We start from the raw sequence: 19488 nt of genomic DNA on the forward strand, positions 1-19488 counted from the left end.
AAGCTACAGTAGTTTAAAAACTGTAATAGAACACTACTTCTGGCTGACTCACTTGAAACCCAGAAGATTTTACCAGTACCTTTTGTACCTTTCCTCTCAGCATCTGCTTTCATTGCATTGATATGTATGGAAGCTTTAGTTTTCTTTCCTTCCATCAAGGGAGTTTTATTGGAGGCAGTGGTTAGGGGGAGTTCAGAGGATGTATCAAGTCGCTGGGATTGTCCACTCTTTTAAGAGTTAAGGCCCACAACAGAAGAACATTTTTATTATAATAAGGAGTTCGGTGAGATTTTAAGGAAGGGGTGTATTAGTACAAGCTGTTTGAAATGTTCAAGAAATCTTCTGTTTACAAACAAACAAAACGCACAACCTTTTATTAAACCATTTTTATTATTTCAAGTACAATTATTTAACCTGAATCATTTAACATGAATAATTTAACTCTGAATCATTTGATCTGGCCTCTTGTTGAAAAATGGGATTTTATGTATCTTTTTATTTTACCCTCAAAAACTTATAGTTTAGGAAAATTAACTAATTGTGGAAGAAATAGAATCGAATATTTGAATAGTACCATGCACATTAGAAATGTTTAAGTATAGTAACAATGTTAACACTAATAGGCGATCCTGCTAGATCTTTAAAATTCAAATAAAAACAAGTTTTAAAAGATTAGTGTGGATCATGAACAGAAAGAAAATGCTTTTTTTCTGCTGTCATGATATATACCTTAAAAAAAGAGTTTCATATATTTCCTTCAAAGATTCTTTCCTGAATGACCTGAGAATTATAGATTGCTTCCCCTCACCATGTTTGGAATGCCCACAGATGTTCTGCATCAGAGATGTGAGAAACAATACACATACGGAAAAGCATGTAAAACATAAATGTACAACTTAATGGCTTGCTATAAAGCATATATCCATTGAAGTTTACTAACAAACCAGCCTTTCCCTTTGTGATTACAATTCCACCTTTCTCCTCTAAAGGTAAATATTGTCTTGTATTTTTTGGTAATAAATTACTTGCTTTTTTAAAAAAATAGCTTTTAATGAGTAAGAATGAATTCCTAAACAATGTAGACCTTTAAACAAATAGTATAGTATGCATTCTTTAGTGACTGGCTTCTTTTGTTTAACTTTGTGTTTTTTAAAGTTCAGCCTTGTTGTTAGGTGTGACTCTAGTCCATTCATTTTTGTTGCTGTATTGTATTCCATTGTATGAATATAACAAGATTTATTTATTCATTTTATTGTTGATGGACATTTGGTTGTTCCACTGTTTGGCTATGAAGAATAATGCTGCTTTGAATATTCCTGCACATGTGCACCCATGTCTAGAGTATTCACTTTGGAGTAGAATTGCTAGATCATAGGATATGCATATGATATCCTTTATTTGATAATGCCAATTTTTTTTCCCAAGTTAAAGCAATTTACACTCTTCCATCCTTACCAGTGCTTGATATCCTCAGACTTTCCATTTTTATCCATTGGTAAGTGTATAGTTGTGATATATTACAGTGGCTTTATTTTACATTTCCTTATTTCTAATAAGCTTGAGCCCCTTGTCTTACATTTATTGGCCATTTAAATTTCTCTTTTGTTCTGATATGCCTGTTCCAATCATTTGTCCATTTTTCTATTGAGTTATCTTTTTCCTTTTGATCTGTACACATTCCCTACACATTCTAGATACAAGGTATTTGTCATGTGTATTGCAAATATCTTCTCACTCTCATTTTACCTTTTTATTCTTTAATAGTGTCTTTTGAATAGAAAGTTCTTAATTTTAATAAAATCAAATTTAACTTTCCTTTAAATCCCGTTTTGTTCTGATACTAAAATCACTCATCTTCTTTAGATATCAAAATATATCTTGATCATTAAGATATTTCCTTATATTTTCTAAAAGCTACATTTCCCACTCCCTCTTCTAGTCATCCAATATGGCTTTTGTCTCCTACTTCCCTGAAATTGTAAATGCCATCAGATAGATATTTCAGGTCTCAATCCCTCCCCTGAGCTACAGATGTGCGTTCATAGTTGTTTACCTCACCTTATTGCTTGCAAATTTCAAACGTAACAGATTCAGAAAGAAACTGTTATAGTTTCTCCACACCCCAAACTTGCTCCTCCCAAATTTCCTATCTCAGTGGTTCAGGCCCAAAATTTGAGTCAACCTAGATCTCTTCCTTTCCCTCAGTCCCTAAATCTAGTCTATTAGAAATTCCTATTGTTTCTCCCTACAAATATTTTCTGAATTCCACTATTTGTCACCATCTTCACCATCTTGTTAGCTCCTTAATCCAAGTCAGTCCCATCTTTTCCCTGGATTACTGCATTAGTCTTCTGACTCATCTCCCTTCTTTTGTCCTCTTGTAGCTCTTTCTCTTTAGGGTAGCCAGTGTTAACCAAACCAAGTTCATTTGCCTGATGCATAGCAAGTCAAACGTTGAGACTGCAGAGGGTTGCAGCAGAGAAAGGGTGTATTTGTTGTTGAACTCAAGTTTGTGTGCCTGATGCACAGTGAGACCAAACAAGCTGACACATTGGAATTTGAGGCAGAGAAAGGTTTATTGCAAGGGCCAAGCAAGGAGTATGGGAGGCTCATGCCCCAAACACCCAAATTCCCCAATAGTCTTCTGGGAAGAATTTTTTTTTTAAATTTATTTATTTTTGCTGTGCTGCATCTTTGTTTCTGTGCGAGGGCTTTCTCTAGTTGTGGCAAGCGGGGGCCACTCTTCATCGCGGTGCGTGGGCCTCTCACTATCACGGCCTCTCTTGTTGTGGAGCACAGACTCTAGACATGCAGGCTCAGTAGTTGTGGCTCATGGGCCTAGTTGCTCCACGGCATGTGGGATCCTCCCAGACCAGGGCTCGAACCCACGTCCCCTGCATTAGCAGGCAGATTCTCAACCACTGCACCACCAGGGAGGCTCTGGGAAGAATTTTTAAAGACAAACTTAGGGGGAGGGCTGCAGGATGCATGATTGGTTGGTGGTAAGGTAGCAGGGTGGTGGTCCATGAATCTCAGTCATCAGCCTTCTGGTTCTAAGTGGTCTGGGGTCAATGTGCTTATGCTCAGCCTGAAGTTACCAACCTCCATCTGGGTGAGGGCTTTAGTTCCTGTCAAGGAACTCAAAGAAAAGTATCAGATTGTTGTGTATATACTTTGAGGAGGAACTAGTATTCTACTTTATCACTGCACAGTTTTCTCTTCGCTGCTTTTGTTTCTGTATTCCCTAACCTCCCTAATTAGTAACTGTTTGAATCTGCTCTTTGGAAATCAGGGAAGGCCTATGAGCAAGAAACAGAGGGGACATGGTAAGACTTTTGTGCTAGGAGGACCCCATAGGGTCCTTCTCAGTGTCAATCCCCCGTTTTCTTTGATACTTCTCAATCTTGAGGGGGAATAGGTATGGGGCAAAAAAGGGAACAAGTTTTGGATAGAGAGGTTAATCATAAACTCAGCAGAGGAACTCAGCTTTAGGGGGACTGTTTCATATTCATGAGACAGCCAAGTGAGGAGATGGGAGAACAAAATCTCAAATCGGCCTCCCCAAAGGGAGGAGGGAGAGGCTTGGGATATTTATGGGATAAAGAAGCAGGGTGGTCTGAGGTGTGGGGAGCATGGGGAAAGATGATTGGAAATAAGAAAAAGGTGAGGTAATCATGGTGCTGCACAAGTGTAACTAAGCTACAGGCTTCTTCACAGAACTCATGGTCAGAAAATGGTGGGGTTGGCATGTTCTGAGGGTGCGAGAACACCTAGCCCTCTGACATTAAAAAGTCACCAAGTGGTCATTCAGGCATGCACAGTTGGAGGGTCAGTGGTCCCAACCAGTCTTAATTGGCTGGAGCTTGAACTGGACACAACTTGGGCAAACATCTTATTGTTTAAGGTTACATGCCACTTGGAGGGCATGCACGTTTTTGTAGTAACAATTAAAGGGAGCTTGATTAGTGAAGGCAGGTTACAGGTTTAATGGATCTAACTGATGATTAACCTTGGTTTCACCAGTTTAATCTTTAGAAAATAGAAAATTGATCATATAATTTCCCTTCAGAATTTTGCCTCCACATTTAGAATAAAATCAAAACTTCTTTAGATGGCCCCCACGCTTATTTCTTCAACCTCTTCAAACACTAGTCTCTCTTATATTAGTTTTGCTCTAGCCGCATTGACTTCTTACTGTTCCTCAAACCCACAAACTTGTAGTCACCTTAGGACTTTTACACTTGCTTCTTCCTCTGCCTTTCTTGTTCTTTCCTTGAAGTTGACTTGGCTAGCCTACAATAGTGCCTGGCAAATTGTCAGTGCTCAAAAGCTATTGATAAACAAATGAATGGGTAAAAAAATGAATGGTTAGATGGATGAATTTTGCAGGGAGAAAACCTTTATTAATACTATATCAACAGATTTTTATTGCATAAGTAATTTCAGTCTAAGTTGTATGATTGGAGGTAGGAAAATGCCTGAGCTCTGTCTGCTTTTTGAATTAATTTCTCATTTCATTCAGTTCTCTTTTTCTCCAGAATGGTTTTCTGCTTAATTTGAATTTTGATCAGTTTGATTTCTTTGCTCTTGATGATTTGTTTCATGGTTGTGAACCAGATTAAACAAACAGATATCCTAATATGCTGAAATTCTTCTTTTTCTCAGATGTTATGCTCCCTCAAAACTATTTGCTTATCATGGGTAGAATCTTAGTCTGGAAATCACCATGGAAATAATCTGCTTTTAAGCCTGACCCTTTGCAGAAATCTTCTAAAACATTTCTTCAGGTTATTATCTAGCTTCTGCTTAATTATCTCTCATGATAAGAAAACTGTTCCTTCAAAAGACAGCTGATTCTTACAGAAATGAATCACTAGAAATGTAGGGAAGTGGGGATGATCTGTTTTCCCCAAAGGAGATTAATTAAACTGATCAGAAGCAGAATGGACTGGATTTTGAGATTTGGATTATGTGGACATAAAAAATTGTATTTTGGCTCTGTTTGAAAATTAATGTTTAGCAAATAGGAATTGAATTGTATAAATTAGAGCTTGTGACATATTTAAATAAATAACCTTAGGAGTTCTTAGCTCCCTTCTCTCTAACCACACAGTAATTAGTATTGTTCATGGCAAATTGATGGTCTGGAAGACTCACTTTTGATATTATTATAAGATATTTTCCCTGAGTCTTCTAGAACTACCCCCTTTTTTTGTTATCCTATAATAAATATCCTAATCTTTATCATTGCCTCCGTTATATTATATTTCTGTCATACAATATATTGAGTGTCTTAAAGGCAGGGACTACGTCTTGTTTATCTTAGTTTTATTAGTGTATAGTAGAGAGTAGTATAGTAGAGAGCCTGAAATATATAGGGCTCAATAAATTTGCCAAATGAATGATCTACACTCTGTAATTAAGACTTCCCAGGAGTGAAACAGTCAATTGCTTGCTCTAAACTTTCTTGAATAATTCCCTTTTTATTAGCTCTGTTGACTATTTTAAACTCAGGAGTATTTAGTTTCAACATCAAATATTCACTTTGTTTGCCATTTAAAAAAATTGGTTCATCTGTGTGTTTTCTCTATGATGAAAAGGATTCTCCCTCGTATTAATAACTCTTCCTGGCACTGAATTAAGGTTCTACAATGTTTCTTCCAGAGTTTCCAGAATGATTTTTTTAAGAACTGAAAAGATTTATGAATCACCACGCCTTCCATAAATATTCAAAATTGCTTTCATGGAGTTACTTAGCTATCAAGAAGATAGATCTCATCAGAACATTAAAAAAAATCTCTTAAAACAGGTATTCTTCTGGTGTTCAAATATCTTTTCATAAAACTATGAATATTTACTATTTTATTTTCAATAAATAATTGAATTTGCTCTATTTTCTGCTAAATAAGTACGTTCCTTTATATAGCTTTCAATGTGTAGAAATAAACTAGTATGTTTATGATTATGTGAAGGCACATGCACACACATACAAACACACCAACACACCCATACACAAACACACTCCCCTGAGACTTACTGTGAATGGCCAGTTTAATATTGTCCTCACAGGGTGCAACCAGGGAGTTTCAAGCTGGACGCTTGCTTTAGTTACAGAACTTGATTATAAGGCAGCAGAAAGTGCCAAGCCTTCAGAATCTAGTTGGCCGTTCTATTGTTTGAGAACCAGTTAAATAAATTGTTTCGGATTGTCCTTCGTAAGTCATAACTTCCGTAAATATTTAGGCAGAGAAATGATTTTAAAATAGTTTATTTGAAGTAAGATATACCAATGATTTATTTGTACATTTCACAGAGTTGGTTAAATTTTCAACTTCTGTAAAGTAAGTGATTTCAGTGTAGGTCTCTTCACAATTTTACATGAGGAAATACAAGACGTTTTCATCACAATGCATGTAGTTGTTCTGATACCCAGGTGTCATAAGTTAGCTTTTAGAATGAGGAAGTTCTGACACATAGATGATCATGCATAAGCAAACTTTAACTCTGCTAGAATCCCGTAAAAATTCAGTAACAATCATAATTCAGACTGTATAAATTGCTGTGCCATTAAATGTTAAATTTTATTTGTGTTCTTTTGGTGTATGTGTGCATGTGTGTGTGTGTGTGTGTGTGTGTGTTTAAGGGAGGGAGGGCAGGAGAGAGGGAGAAAGAGAAAGAGAAAGAAGGAGAGAGAGAAAAGTTTCTTCATTAAGATAATTTTATTGAAATTAAGCTATTTAACTTTTTGGGTTTTTTTTGCAAACCAACTCTTCCCAGTTTCCTTTAGTTTCCACTCTCAGGGTATCTGTTTCTCTCACTACTAGCATTTATGTTATCACAAGTATAGTATAATTGTTACCTCTATAACTAGTTTACAGTGTTCCCCCGGCACATTACTATGCAACATTCATATAATTTTCTTGAGAAAATATAAAACCCATAGTAACAGCTAAAAGTTAAATAGTATTTAATCTTTAGTATTTATGTAACAGAATGTTAAAATAGAGCACTTTGTTTCTTTTTGCAGCTGAAAAGTTTTAGAATTTTAGACAGGCACAACTGCATTCAGACTCTGCAACAGAGATGTTATTTATTGCACTAGATCCCAGCTTGTTCGTGTATCCATTCACGGTAGGCTGTCACTAGAGTATACACCCCTGGCTTATCTGGCAGAGCACACTGATACCCCCAGCTTACTATCCCCACGAGGAACCAGAGCTGCCGTGCGTCTTCTTGTACTAGTGGGCCACCAGAGTCCCCCTGAAGGAAGCAGAAAGATTGATTATTTAAGTGTGAAAACAATGCCAAAGTATTGAGTTTACTTCTATGGCAGTAGAAGTCACATCCAGTATAACAGTAAAGTTAGTCTGACATTTCCTGTTGAAATACTAAATACCAAGTCACGCAAAAATTAACAAAATCTTCCAAGTACACGTGTTGCTCCTTCAGCAACTGTGAGAAGATGAGAAGCATATTTTCCAGACTCCACCAGTGTGCTACTCATTCCAGGCTCACCTCCTTCAGGGTGCCATCCCTCACCTGCACCTTTCCTCTCCACTGTCACCACTTCCACCTTTGGGCTAGATTAGTTTTTCACTGCCTGCATTCCCACATCCTGTGGGTACTTTCACTGCTGCTTCATTATTTTGTACGTGCACATTTGTGTGCCTGTTTGAACTTACTCCCACTGGATTAGCTCCCCTAGTTGTAGCAGCTGCACATCTCTGCAACTCTCATTGCATTTATGATACTTGTTCAGTGTCTGTTTTTCAGGCTTTACTGTAAGGTCCATAAGGGAAGGGGGCATACATATTCTGGACACTGCTATATGCTAAGCCTCTAGCCCAAAGGAAATGCTAAGAAAATGTCTGTTGAATGAATAAGTTTTTAGAAATCTCACTTATCTTCCTATTCATAGCACAATGCATGGTGTTTGATATACAGTGTATCAAAAAGTATTCTTTTGGTGAATAATAGAAATTTATATGGCAATGAGTAAAACACTCCGTATGAAATATTTACCAGCAAATTATAATAATAAGCCAACCAACTAAATATCTGTGCATGTAATAATCTATTTGGGGAGAAAAATTAGGATATCTTACATGCTGTATAATGGGTTAAGTCTGTGGGTTCTGGAGTTAGCATAGGTTTGAATCCTCTACTTACTAGCTATATGATTTTCAGTAAGCTACTTAATAGCCCTTTGTACCTCAGCTTCCTCATCTGTAAATAATATTTTAATGTGTTTAAATGAGTTTAACATGCGTAGCAATCTGAGTATAGCCTGGTAAATAGTACTAATAAAACTCAGCTGTTATTACCAAGTATGCTTCTAGAATAGTTTGCTGTTCATTTGACTGCTCTTAATAGTAGCTAGTTCTTCCATGCCTACTTAATTACTGGTTTAGATGGGGAGAGGGTTAGTGTCTGAATTACCAGCTTGATAGCAAGCACTGCATGGAGGTGATTGGCATCTGCCTCCTTTAGATGTTGCACATGTGCTCCAGTTTACCAGTTCTCAGCACTCTCCCATCATTGTGTTTTTCTTCTACTTCTTCTATAGTAAGAGATTTCGTTGCATAATGTCTTACCAAGAGTGGGCAAGCAAATATTAAACTAAGTGGGACATGTAATTTTTCCTATATCTGGGCAGCTTCACTGCCTGATTGGGCAGATATCTGAGCCTGTGGTCTCTCTTCTAGACCATAGACTTGCTGAGTTCAGGTGATACTGTGTAAGCACAGAGTCTGGCACATAAAAAGTAAATAATGCAATTAAAAAAAATAAATGAACAAAAACAAACAGGATCTCATAAGCTCTTATGTAAAGTGCTATGTTTTTGAGGCATAAACTCTATGTATTATATATAGTATTTCAGCTGAAAATCAGTGAGACCCAGAGTGGAACACACAGGAAAGTTTCTTGGTGAGTTATGGCCTGAACTGAGCTTGGAGGAAGAGCAGAATCTGTATATGCAGAAGGTAAAGTGTATCATGAGTAAAGCATGAATAAACACCCTTTTATATCTCATGTATATCCTTAAGTCAGTTCTAATTAATGCTCTTAGTAGATCTGAAATTATCGTGTAAAGGTTTGTTGCTTACTTGATTGGTGAATTCTTTGTAAAACTACTATGAAAGTTGAGAATTTGTTGTTACAGGGCTAGCAGTAGAAAAGAAGAAAATGGGAAGGGGAACAAGAAGCATTCCCTACCATCAAGACATCTCCACTTAAAGTGAATAAAAACCAGTGGGTAATTAACAGTGTCTTGAAAATTGATAAACAATTCCCCTCCACCCCCACACAGCTTGTAGTCAAGAAAAATGTTTCATTTTGGGGAAATGGATTGGGGTCTTTGCCAAAACTATGTAAGAACTACTACTTATCCTCTTTTTCAAGAATGTAAGCACTAAATATAAAAGTCAGCAATGTTTAAGGAAAGAATAAACCTCATTTTTCTGCTTATGATTCAGTCAGGAAAGCAGTAGCAGATTCATCAAGAAAACAGATTGGGGCTTCCCTGGTGGCACAGTGGTTGAGAGTCTGCCTGCCAATGCAGGGGACACGGGTTCGTGCCCTGGTCTGGGAAGATCCCACATGCCACGGAGCGGCTGGGCCCGTGAGCCATGGCTGCTGAGCCTGCGCATCCGGAGCCTGTGCTCCGCAACAGGAGAGGCCACAACAGTGAGAGGCCCGCGTACCAAAAAAAAAAAAAAAAAAAGATTGATTTTTCTTAATTCCAAAAATGTAATTTTGGATACTAAGTAGTTGTTGCTGTTACTGTATGGGGTTGGGTTTTAGACATAGGAATAAAATCTATTAAAAAATATAACCACATCAGTTGTTTAGATAGTTTAATTAAAAATTTAGTATTAAAATCTTATTCTAAGAGAAAAACAAATACTGTATGCTAATGCATATATATGGAATCTAAAAAAAAAAAAAGGACTGGTGAACCTAGTTGCAGGGCAGGAATAAAGAGGCAAAGAGAATGGACTTGATGACATGGGGTGGGAGGGCGAAGCTGGGCCGAAGTGAGAGTAACATCGACATATGTACACTACCAGATGTAAAATAGTTGGCTGGTAGGAAGCAGCAGCATAGCACAGGGAGACCGGCTCTGTGCTTTGCGATGACCTAGAAGGATGGGATAGGGAAGATGGGAGGGAGGCTGAAGAGGGAAGGGATATGGGGACACGTGTATGCATATGGCTGATTCTCTCTCTTTGTTGTGCAACAGAAACTAACACAGTATTGTGAAGCAATTATGCTACAGTAAAGATCTATTAAAAATAAATAAATAAATAGCAACATACCTTCCAAAAAAAAATCTTATTACATTGGAGTAAGAATTCATATTTATTGTTAGTGTTTTTATATTTGGTTGAAAATTACAAAGTAGATCTAAATAGTTTTTTTTTTTCCTTCATTAGTGCTATTTAACAATTATGGGAGCTATGGTGACTCAGGTAACTAAGCTCTTTGTATAAATTTTTTATCTTCAAGGTGCTGATATTCAGGTGTTATTTATATTTTTAAAATCAATTATCTACAACTCTTAGATGAGTGATTTATTTAAGTCTTCATAGTAGAAGGTTGAGGTGAAAGTTATTGATGTCAGTGATCATGGTCTAGGTTGACAACAGTAGAAATAGTTGAGATAGCTGAGCTTTCTTGCTTAGTGCGTGCCTGACATATTTAATCTCCATCTAATCTTTAGTGGTACCTAAAAAGTTAGATACTATTCTTATCCCGATTTTATAGATGAAAGGATTGGTAATAGAGGTTAAGGAATTCAAACCCGGGTCTGTCTCGTTCTTGAGCTTGATAGTTAACCACTTTGCAACTTGGCTTCTCAGAATCAGTGTTTCATGATAGATCAACTTCATATAAGAATCTGTAAAATCTAGACCATACATTTTTAGAGGATCATGGCTGTATATTATAATGATACCTCTCTGTCTATCACAATAAGACATGCTAGTAAGTGCTTATAAACTTGGCTGATGACGTGGATAACATTGTCTTGAACTTACCTGGCATGCATCTACTCCACCTCGAGATAGTCCAGCACATAGCATTCCAGGCAGGATGGCTCCATTATAACGAGATGGTGCATTACATACATTATTACTTATTATATTGACCCGTGCTTGTTGTAGATCTGGAACTTGGCTGCCTGTTAAGTATAAAAGCAGAATGAAAATGGACTTGAGGGTAGATAACTTAATGATTCTATGGTGAATATAGGAAGGAATAATTGTACTCCAAACATTATCTCTTATTCAGCAAAGAAGGCTATTGAAAATGTACTAGTAGTTTTTTCTCAGCAAAGATTTCCATAGTAGAGATGGATTACCCCTTTACATAGATTGTTTTTTTTTCTTTTTTTGCTTTAGGTTTGTGATACAGTGCCCCTTAGACCTTAAGAGGGGGAAAAAAATCTGCTTACTTAAAATTGACTAGTAGATTTTGAAATATCCACTGACTAACTTTGAATTAGAAAATTAAATATTAACTAACCTTTAATATAGTAACAAAAGTGAAACAAATCTTGTTTCACGACTAAAGAATGAATTTATTTTATATTGATATTCCTTCAATATGGCACTGACGTTTTTGTGATTGGCACAGATTTTATTTACTACACCAGATTACTTTGGGCCATGAAATATTTTCTAGGACAATTCAGCCTTTGTTTTGTTTCTTGGAGACATGATCTACAAAATAGTTAGAAACCCATGGATATTGTTAATGCTATCCTTCCACTCCCTAGCTGGTACTCATTTTCCCCTTGGCTATATTTGCTCTTTCATGTCACCCTTATTTCTTTTTCTCATTTTATTTGCTTCATAAATAAGTGTGAACAATACTTATGTACACACAGAGTTTCTTGTTCTGAAGGCAGGATTTCTTTCACTTCAGAATACCTTAAAACCCGTAGAGAATACCTATCTAAATCCTCTTATAAATTTTTAAAATTTTCTTTATAGGGGAGCCATTCAAGTCTGTAGAGTCTCTGGGTCATGGAAGAACTCATGTTTCTGTATCACTTGCTTTTACATTTTCGTATTACTGTGTGTGAGAAGTCTGTATAGTTTCTAGGGACATTGCTTTGATTTGCTGAAGGAACTCTAGTTAGATCTTAGGATGACCAGACTGTAGCATGGTTCTGTCCATAGAACCTACCCTTCAGGTGTTCCTTAATTTAAAAAAAATGCGTACAAGCAAGTACCAGGAGATATTGCTGTTGTTTTTGTTTTATTTTTTCCTGAGATACTCACCGCTGTATCTTTGAGAGCCCCATCCTGTTACATAAGCATGGGAACCAGGTAGAATATTCTGGCTAGCATCTGGGAGGCACACTGTACGGATATTTCTGGTAAAGGTGACTTCTCTATCAAGTTGTAGAAGTGCAATATCATTTTCATGAGTTTCAGGGTTATAATTGTTATGGATTAAAATAGTCCTTATTCTTCTTTTCTCTTTAGGAGATATTGTGGAAATACCAAAGGTGACAGTCCATTGAAGAGTATCAGAGCGGCTAAAAATATGAAAACATGTTATTTGAATAGAGAACTTGTGAGAATTTCAAATATTTGGTTTTTGTGTTTGTCCCCTCCACCCCCAATCTAGGAAGTATTCGACCAACATTTCTTTGTGATCTATTTCTTTAATTCTTTACTGGTACAATGAGTGATCATTTGTCTAAAGAAACAGAAATATTTTAGAAAACATATCTTGGGGTGATGAACGTCCTGGTGTTCCATTATTCCAATAAGGATATACTGACACTTTGATGAACACTAGTATAACACAAAACTTTTCTTTGATTTCTCCCTTTTCTACATCCTTCCATTCAAGCAACTAAGAAGTCTGAAATAATGTTCACTTTAGTTTTAACTCTTTCCTTCCAACTGTTATTTTTTTCCTTTCCTTTAGCCAGAAGTTCCATTTAAATAGTAGTGATGATAAGGGGCTCCTTGTCTTACTAATTGACGAATGATTTTTCTGTACTAAGTGTGATGCTTCTTGAAGATTTTGGGGTGTGTGTGTGTGTATGTATTCAGAGAGAGAGAGAGAGAGAGAGAGAGAGAGAGAGAGAGAGAGAGAGCACTAATATAAAAAAAAATATAAGGCATTATCTTGCTGACCTAGGAATAGGGACTTTTTAGCCAAACTCCCAAAATACAAACCATACAGTTAAGAATGGATGAATTTCATGAGATGAAAATTAAGTGTATCATGTATAGAGAACAAACTAATGGTTACTAGAGGGAGAGAGAGGGGGTAGGGGCAAGATAGGTCTAGGGGATTAAGAGGTACAAACTATTATATATAAAATAAATAAGCTACAAGGATATGGTACAATGCAGGGAATATAGCCAACATTTTATAATAAATGGAGTATAACCTTTAAAAATTGTGAATTACTATACTGTACACCTATAGTATATAATATTGTGTATCAACTATACTTCAATAAAAAGTATGTAGAATAAAAAATAAAGTTAAAAGACATAAAAAAACTGAAAACAAAATTAACTGTACCATAGACATATTTATCAGATGAATGAGAAAAGACTTGCAATGTTTAATATCTAAAATTTTTGTAGAATATACAGAAGTCTGTAAACCAGCAATAAATGGGGGGAGAAACCATTATACAATGAGCAAAAAATATTAATAGGCATTTCATGGGAGAAGCCCAAACAGCCAGTAGACATATGAAAAGATACTCAAACTCACTAATAAGCAGAGAAATGGAAATTATAACAATAATGAGCATCTAATGTATATTCATAAGAATGACAAAAAATTGAAAAAGAATAGTATTGTGTTGGTGAGAAAGAAGTTTGAACTCTTTTGCATTACACGTGAAGATGTAAAATTCTGGAAAGCATTGTAGTGTATTTAGCACACTGTATATATACTTCTGGGTATGTATGTCAGAGAAATTCTTGAAGGTTTATAGAGAGGCACATATGAAGGCATGAGAGAAAGTGTATATGTGCTGCTCTTTGTGGCAGTGGGAAGTTGGAGCAACCTAGCTGGATGAAGGGATATGGTGGATGCAGTGGTGGACCAGATTAAAATTCCCAGGATTGAGCAAAAACAGTAAGGAAATATGAGACTTATACACAATGCCACTTATATAAATTAGAGACACACACACACACACCCCAAAGGTTTTGCAGGTAACTGCATATTTAAAGACATGTCAAATATTTGTGTGAGGCCTATGGGGGCAGGGAAGGTAGTAGTAGTGGAATACAGGTATGACAGGAGAAAAAGAAAAGGAGAGAAAGGTCTTGTACAAACTGATGAAAATAAGGATCTATGAATTGGAAGGTTGATTAATGCAACATGCTTTTAAGGTTGAATAAAAGCAAAATGTAACCAAATAATTTGAGGGTTTTGTGGAGTTTAGATAGTGGAGTTATACGGAAAATAGAAATTATATATCCAGGAGATACTTTCATGAGGTACAGTAGCTTGCAAAGGAGTAAATGCTAGTTAAAAATTCTAAAGAAAAAATATTTGACAACAAGAAAATACATGAATTTTTATATTAAACTTCTTTTGCCTCAGGGTCTTTATAGTGAAGATTTTAAAAGATACTCTTCTTTCTTTCTTCCCTGTCAGCCTCCCTCCCTCCATCCCTTCCTTTCCTTTCTTTCAGCAAATGAATAAGAGCATGGTTTTGGAACCAGTTGAATTTAGATTTGAATCTTGGCTGTGTCGCATATTGGCAGTGTTATTCAGGGCAAGTTATTTAATATCACTAATGATCAGTTTTTTTATGCATAAAATGTGATTGATTGATACCCTCTAACACAGATGTAACTATTAATTAAGACAACTAAGGTATGCCAAGATGGGTAGTTAACTGTGGTCTTACCTTTTGAAGCAGTGAGCTGCTGTCAGGATCCACTCTTTACTGATGAAGACACCTCCACAGTGGTGAAGATTATCCCACTGTAAACTGACTTGCCATGGCCAGTCTCCTTCCTTAGCTTTAGTGCCTCCTATGATTCTCTCAGCAGACAATGATATTAGGTCTGGACGGACCCCACATTCTAATGGGAAAAGGGAATTAATGTGCTGAGAAGATCATGATTCTTACACTTGGCAGATGCTTTAAGAATTTCACCATCATTTATAACTTTTATGTCTCTTATGTATTCTTTCCCACGACATGCTAGGCTTTCCAAAAGCATGATCAATATGTTATATTTTTAGAGTACTTATGTGACTGTTGCCTATAGACTGCATTTTAGAGAACATTGCTGAACTTAATTGGCATGGAGATTTCAAATTCTGGAGCAGCTTCAGAGTTCTCTGGAATTCCTCATGAGTGGGGGTTAAGATAGGTCAGTGCTGGAGGCACCAGTTCAGGCCACAGGTTCCCTGGGAAATTTCCATCTTCTCAGTAGCCTTGCTACTCAAAGTGTGGTCTGTGGATCTGCAGCACGGGCCTCCCCTAGGAACTTGTTAGAAATGTTGGCTCTGTGTAGAAACAACCTAAGTGTCTGTCAGTAGATGAGTGGATCAAGAAATAGTGGTATATATGTGCACATAAGCATGCACACAAGCATGCACACACACACAGGAATGTTATTCAGCCTTAAAAAAGAAGGAAATCCTGTCACTTGCAGCAACATGGATGTAACTGTAGGGTATTGTGCTAAGGGAATTTTCCAGACAAAGACAAATACTGCATGGTATGACCTATATGTGCAAATTAAAGTTGAACTCCTAGAAACAGTAGAAAGTGGTGGCCAGCGGGTCGGAGGAATAGGGAGAGTTTGGTAAAAGGGTATAAACTTTCAGCTGTAAGATGAATAAGGTCTGAGAATCTAATGTATAACATAGTGACTATAGTTGACAACAGTGTATAGTATAATTGAAATTTGCTGAGAGTAGCAAATTTGCTGAGTTCTCGCTAAAAAAATAAAAAAGGAGGGAGGTGATAAATACGTGAGGTGATGAATGTGTTAATTAGCTGGATGAGGGGAATCTTTTCATAATGTATACATGTATCAAATCATGACATTGTACACTTTAAATATCTTGTAATTTTATTTGTCAGTTGTCCCACAGTAAAGATAAACAGCGATGACAGAAAAAAAAATGTTGACTCTCAGACTCACATCAGGGAACAAATCAAAAGCTGCATTTTTTTTCCTCCAACTTTATTAAGGAATAATTGACAAATATTGATACAATGTATATATATTTAAAGTATACAGTGTGATGATTTGATATACATATACATATACATTGTAGAATGATTGCCAAGTTCAAGATATTTAACACATCTAACACCTCACATAGTTCTCTTTTTTCTGTGTGTGTGTAAGTGTGACGGGAATACTTATGATCTACTCTCAGCAACTTTCAAGTGTACAATACCATTTACTAACTGTAGTCACCAAGCTGGGCATTATGTTCTCAGAACTTACTAGAAGCTGTATTTTAACAAGTGATTCATGTGCACAATGAAGTTGGAGGGAAACTGCTCTCATCATGAAGACTCTATAGTGGTAATTCAGTTCATTGTGGACAGTTCAGTCCACATCTGCAACTGACTCTATCTTACCAAATGTGCCCTGGGAAAGGAGTTACTTTAGGTCCACAGAATATTCTTGAGGGTAACTGAAGGTTTCTAAGTATCTAGATGAGGTTTATTTAAATATTTTAAGAGAGCCCATGACTCTCTAATGGTCAAAGCTGAAACGGGCTGGAGTGGGCTGAATCACTCAACTCCTCTTAACTCCCACTCCCATGGTTTATTTTCTCTTGTTTAGTCTATTACTGAGAAATTAGAGGTAAATCACCACCAACAGTTTCTATTGCTGGACCAGCTCTGAAGTAGTGACATTGCTTCAATAGGACACCATCCAAAGGTATTTTTTCTAACAGATCTCCCAGATAGAGGAGGACTAGACTTCCAGTAAGAATATACATGGAATATAGGTTCCTTTGCTACATTCTCCAACCAAATTCTCTAGTAAATTATATAAGCACATTTTAATGAAAAAGAAGCATGAATTAAATATATAGTGAAGTTGAAAAACACCCACAGAGGAAGAAGCATTAACTTATAACATCACTTAAGTATGTGAGATAGGCCAGCTATCAAGATATATTGAACTAATTTCTAACTACCTTTTATTAGCCAGAGAAGTAAACTGCTGTTTTCTAAGGGCTATATTTCTGCTATCCTAGCCTGAGAGTATACCTAAGGACATTGGAAAGCAGTGACTTTTCTAATATGTTATAGACATAAAACTCATATTGCTTTTTGTAATTTTTTTATTATAGTTTATGATTAACTTAAATCCACAACAAAGCAAGCTATTCTGGTGGTTAGGAGAAGGCATATAAATGATGCAACTAAACATAATTTGCAAGTCTACTGAAATGCTGCCATGGAACCAGGGCAGGAAAAACTTCCCAAAGCTGCCAAGAAAACCTTAATGAGACCAAACTTGATACAGAGTGGTGGAATGGCATTGCTACTTCTTCCTTCTAAAAGGAGGGGAAAACTTAAACATTACTTCATAGGCCAACAGAATCAGCAATATCTTATCTCAACAACAACCCACATGAGTGAACTAAGAATAAAGATACCATCTCAATAGACACTGCCTTGGCAAAGACTACAAATCACTTGAACATTTACTCTTTTTATTTTGGTAAACCACATTTACAAAGTAATTTAAAAGCTTACCTTTAGTTAAAATATCTTCTGTATCCTTGTGAGTTATTTCTGGTGTTAAAAAAGAGACAGAGAGTAAGATCAATACAAAAAGGACTATATACCATTTGACCTTAATTTCTTAACGTGTAGTCCTCAGACAACCATAATCAGAATCATTTAGAGGACTGCTAAAATAGACTCCTTGACTCCATCAGAACCGGTGAAAGAATCTGAGTCATGGGCTTCAGAAAACTGTTTATAATATTCCCTCAATTTATTGTTTGCACATTAAAGTTTGTGCTTTAATTTCTCATCAAATGCTTAAAAGATAGTTAAAAGTTATTTAAAAGATATTTCTGCTCTCAAGTCACTCAGCTTACTTGGGAAGACAGCAACATAGTCATGGAGATACAATGTAGTAAATGCTATAAGGGAAGTTAATTTTTCATTTTTTTCTAATATATATTTATGTACATATAACTATATCTGTATTACTTTACTGATACTATTTGTAGTACTGCAGGTATAACAAAATATAGGGGGTCTGCCATCACATAATTTATAGGTAGAAATTGATCAAGAAATCATTCAAATAAATTTAAGTGTGAAGTAGAGAGGATAAAGGAGAGAGTTACTAGTGATTCTGGTTCACAGATGTTATCATGATGAAAATAACATTCGAGTTGTATTTTGAATACCTAAAAGGAGTTTTTCAGGCAGGCAAGAGGTGAAAAGGCATTCCAGATGAGAGATATAGTGGGCACAAATGCATGGAGGTGTAGGATGTTTGTGGAGCAATAAAGTCAGTAGAGCTAATACAGGTGTTGCATGTAGGGAAGTGGTGGGAGAGCACAGAAAGGAAAATATGTTGGTGCCAGATGGTGACAGTTTGTATATTCCAGTTTAATGTCTACTTACAGAACAGTTTTCTCTGCATGTCCTACAGCCATCTCAAACTCAATGTCACCAAATTTTACTCCAAATTTGCTACGTATATTTCCTCCTTTAGTAAATGACACCACTTCCACCAATAGCTAGAAATCTGAAATGGTCTCTAACTCCTCCTTTCTCATCATTTCCTACATCTTATTGCTTTCCAGATTTTGTACCTTCTACCCTCTAACGATCCTTTGCATTAGCACCATCTTCCCCCTCCCTTTGGCTACTACTTTAGTTCATACTTTCATCATTTGACACCTATTCCCTGCCTCCACTTTTTCCCTTTTTAATGCATCTACCTCTACTTTACCAGACTGACATTTCTAAAAATGTAGATCATATCAGAGTATATTCTTCTCTGCTTGAAATCTTTTAATGAGAAATCAGCTTCTTATTTCCTATAAGATAAATCTAAACCTCTCAGACAGGTGTTCATGTTCTCTAAAGTCAACTTAAACAAACTTTTTTGCTGCCAGAAGTTTCACAGGGCTTGGGTATCACACCTGCTTTGTAAGTGTTAGAGGAGGCAAAACATCCTTCTGGAGAAAGGAAATAAAAAGAGCTGACCATTCCTTTTCATTCTTTGAGCAAGAAAGACTTTATTTCAATACTGGCTCCCCTACATGCTGCCTGTATGCCCTGGGCAATTATCTATCTTTTCTGAGTGGGGACAATAGAAGGATCTATAACACGTGATTGTTGTGAGGATTAACAAACTGTAATGCATGAGCATCAGCTAGTCAGGAAGGACACAGCCACCCATGGAGCTGGATCAGTGTCTTGGAAGTCCTTGCTGTGCTAAGCATTAATGCCGTAGTTGGCAAGGGGAGGAGAGGGAT

General features: G+C 36.4%; 1 protein-coding gene across 1 annotated transcript in view; it reads right to left on the bottom strand.

Annotated features, from left to right (window-relative positions):
* Positions 1–7098: 7098 nt before the first annotated feature.
* Positions 7099–19488, bottom strand: part of LOC309961122 (transmembrane protease serine 11D-like) — a gene marked incomplete at both ends in the record, with an annotated part of 47879 nt that continues 35489 nt past the window's right edge. Inside the window, 5 exons of the mRNA XM_082838151.1 lie at positions 7099–7260; positions 11040–11178; positions 12284–12547; positions 14906–15083; positions 17741–17779. Coding sequence (XP_082694277.1) covers positions 7099–7260; positions 11040–11178; positions 12284–12547; positions 14906–15083; positions 17741–17779 — 782 coding nt within the window. The remainder of the gene's footprint in view (positions 7261–11039; positions 11179–12283; positions 12548–14905; positions 15084–17740; positions 17780–19488) is intronic.

This window comes from Leucopleurus acutus (genome assembly GCF_964270905.1).
Source record: "Leucopleurus acutus genome assembly, chromosome: 4".
Lineage (NCBI taxonomy): Eukaryota > Metazoa > Chordata > Mammalia > Artiodactyla > Delphinidae > Leucopleurus > Leucopleurus acutus.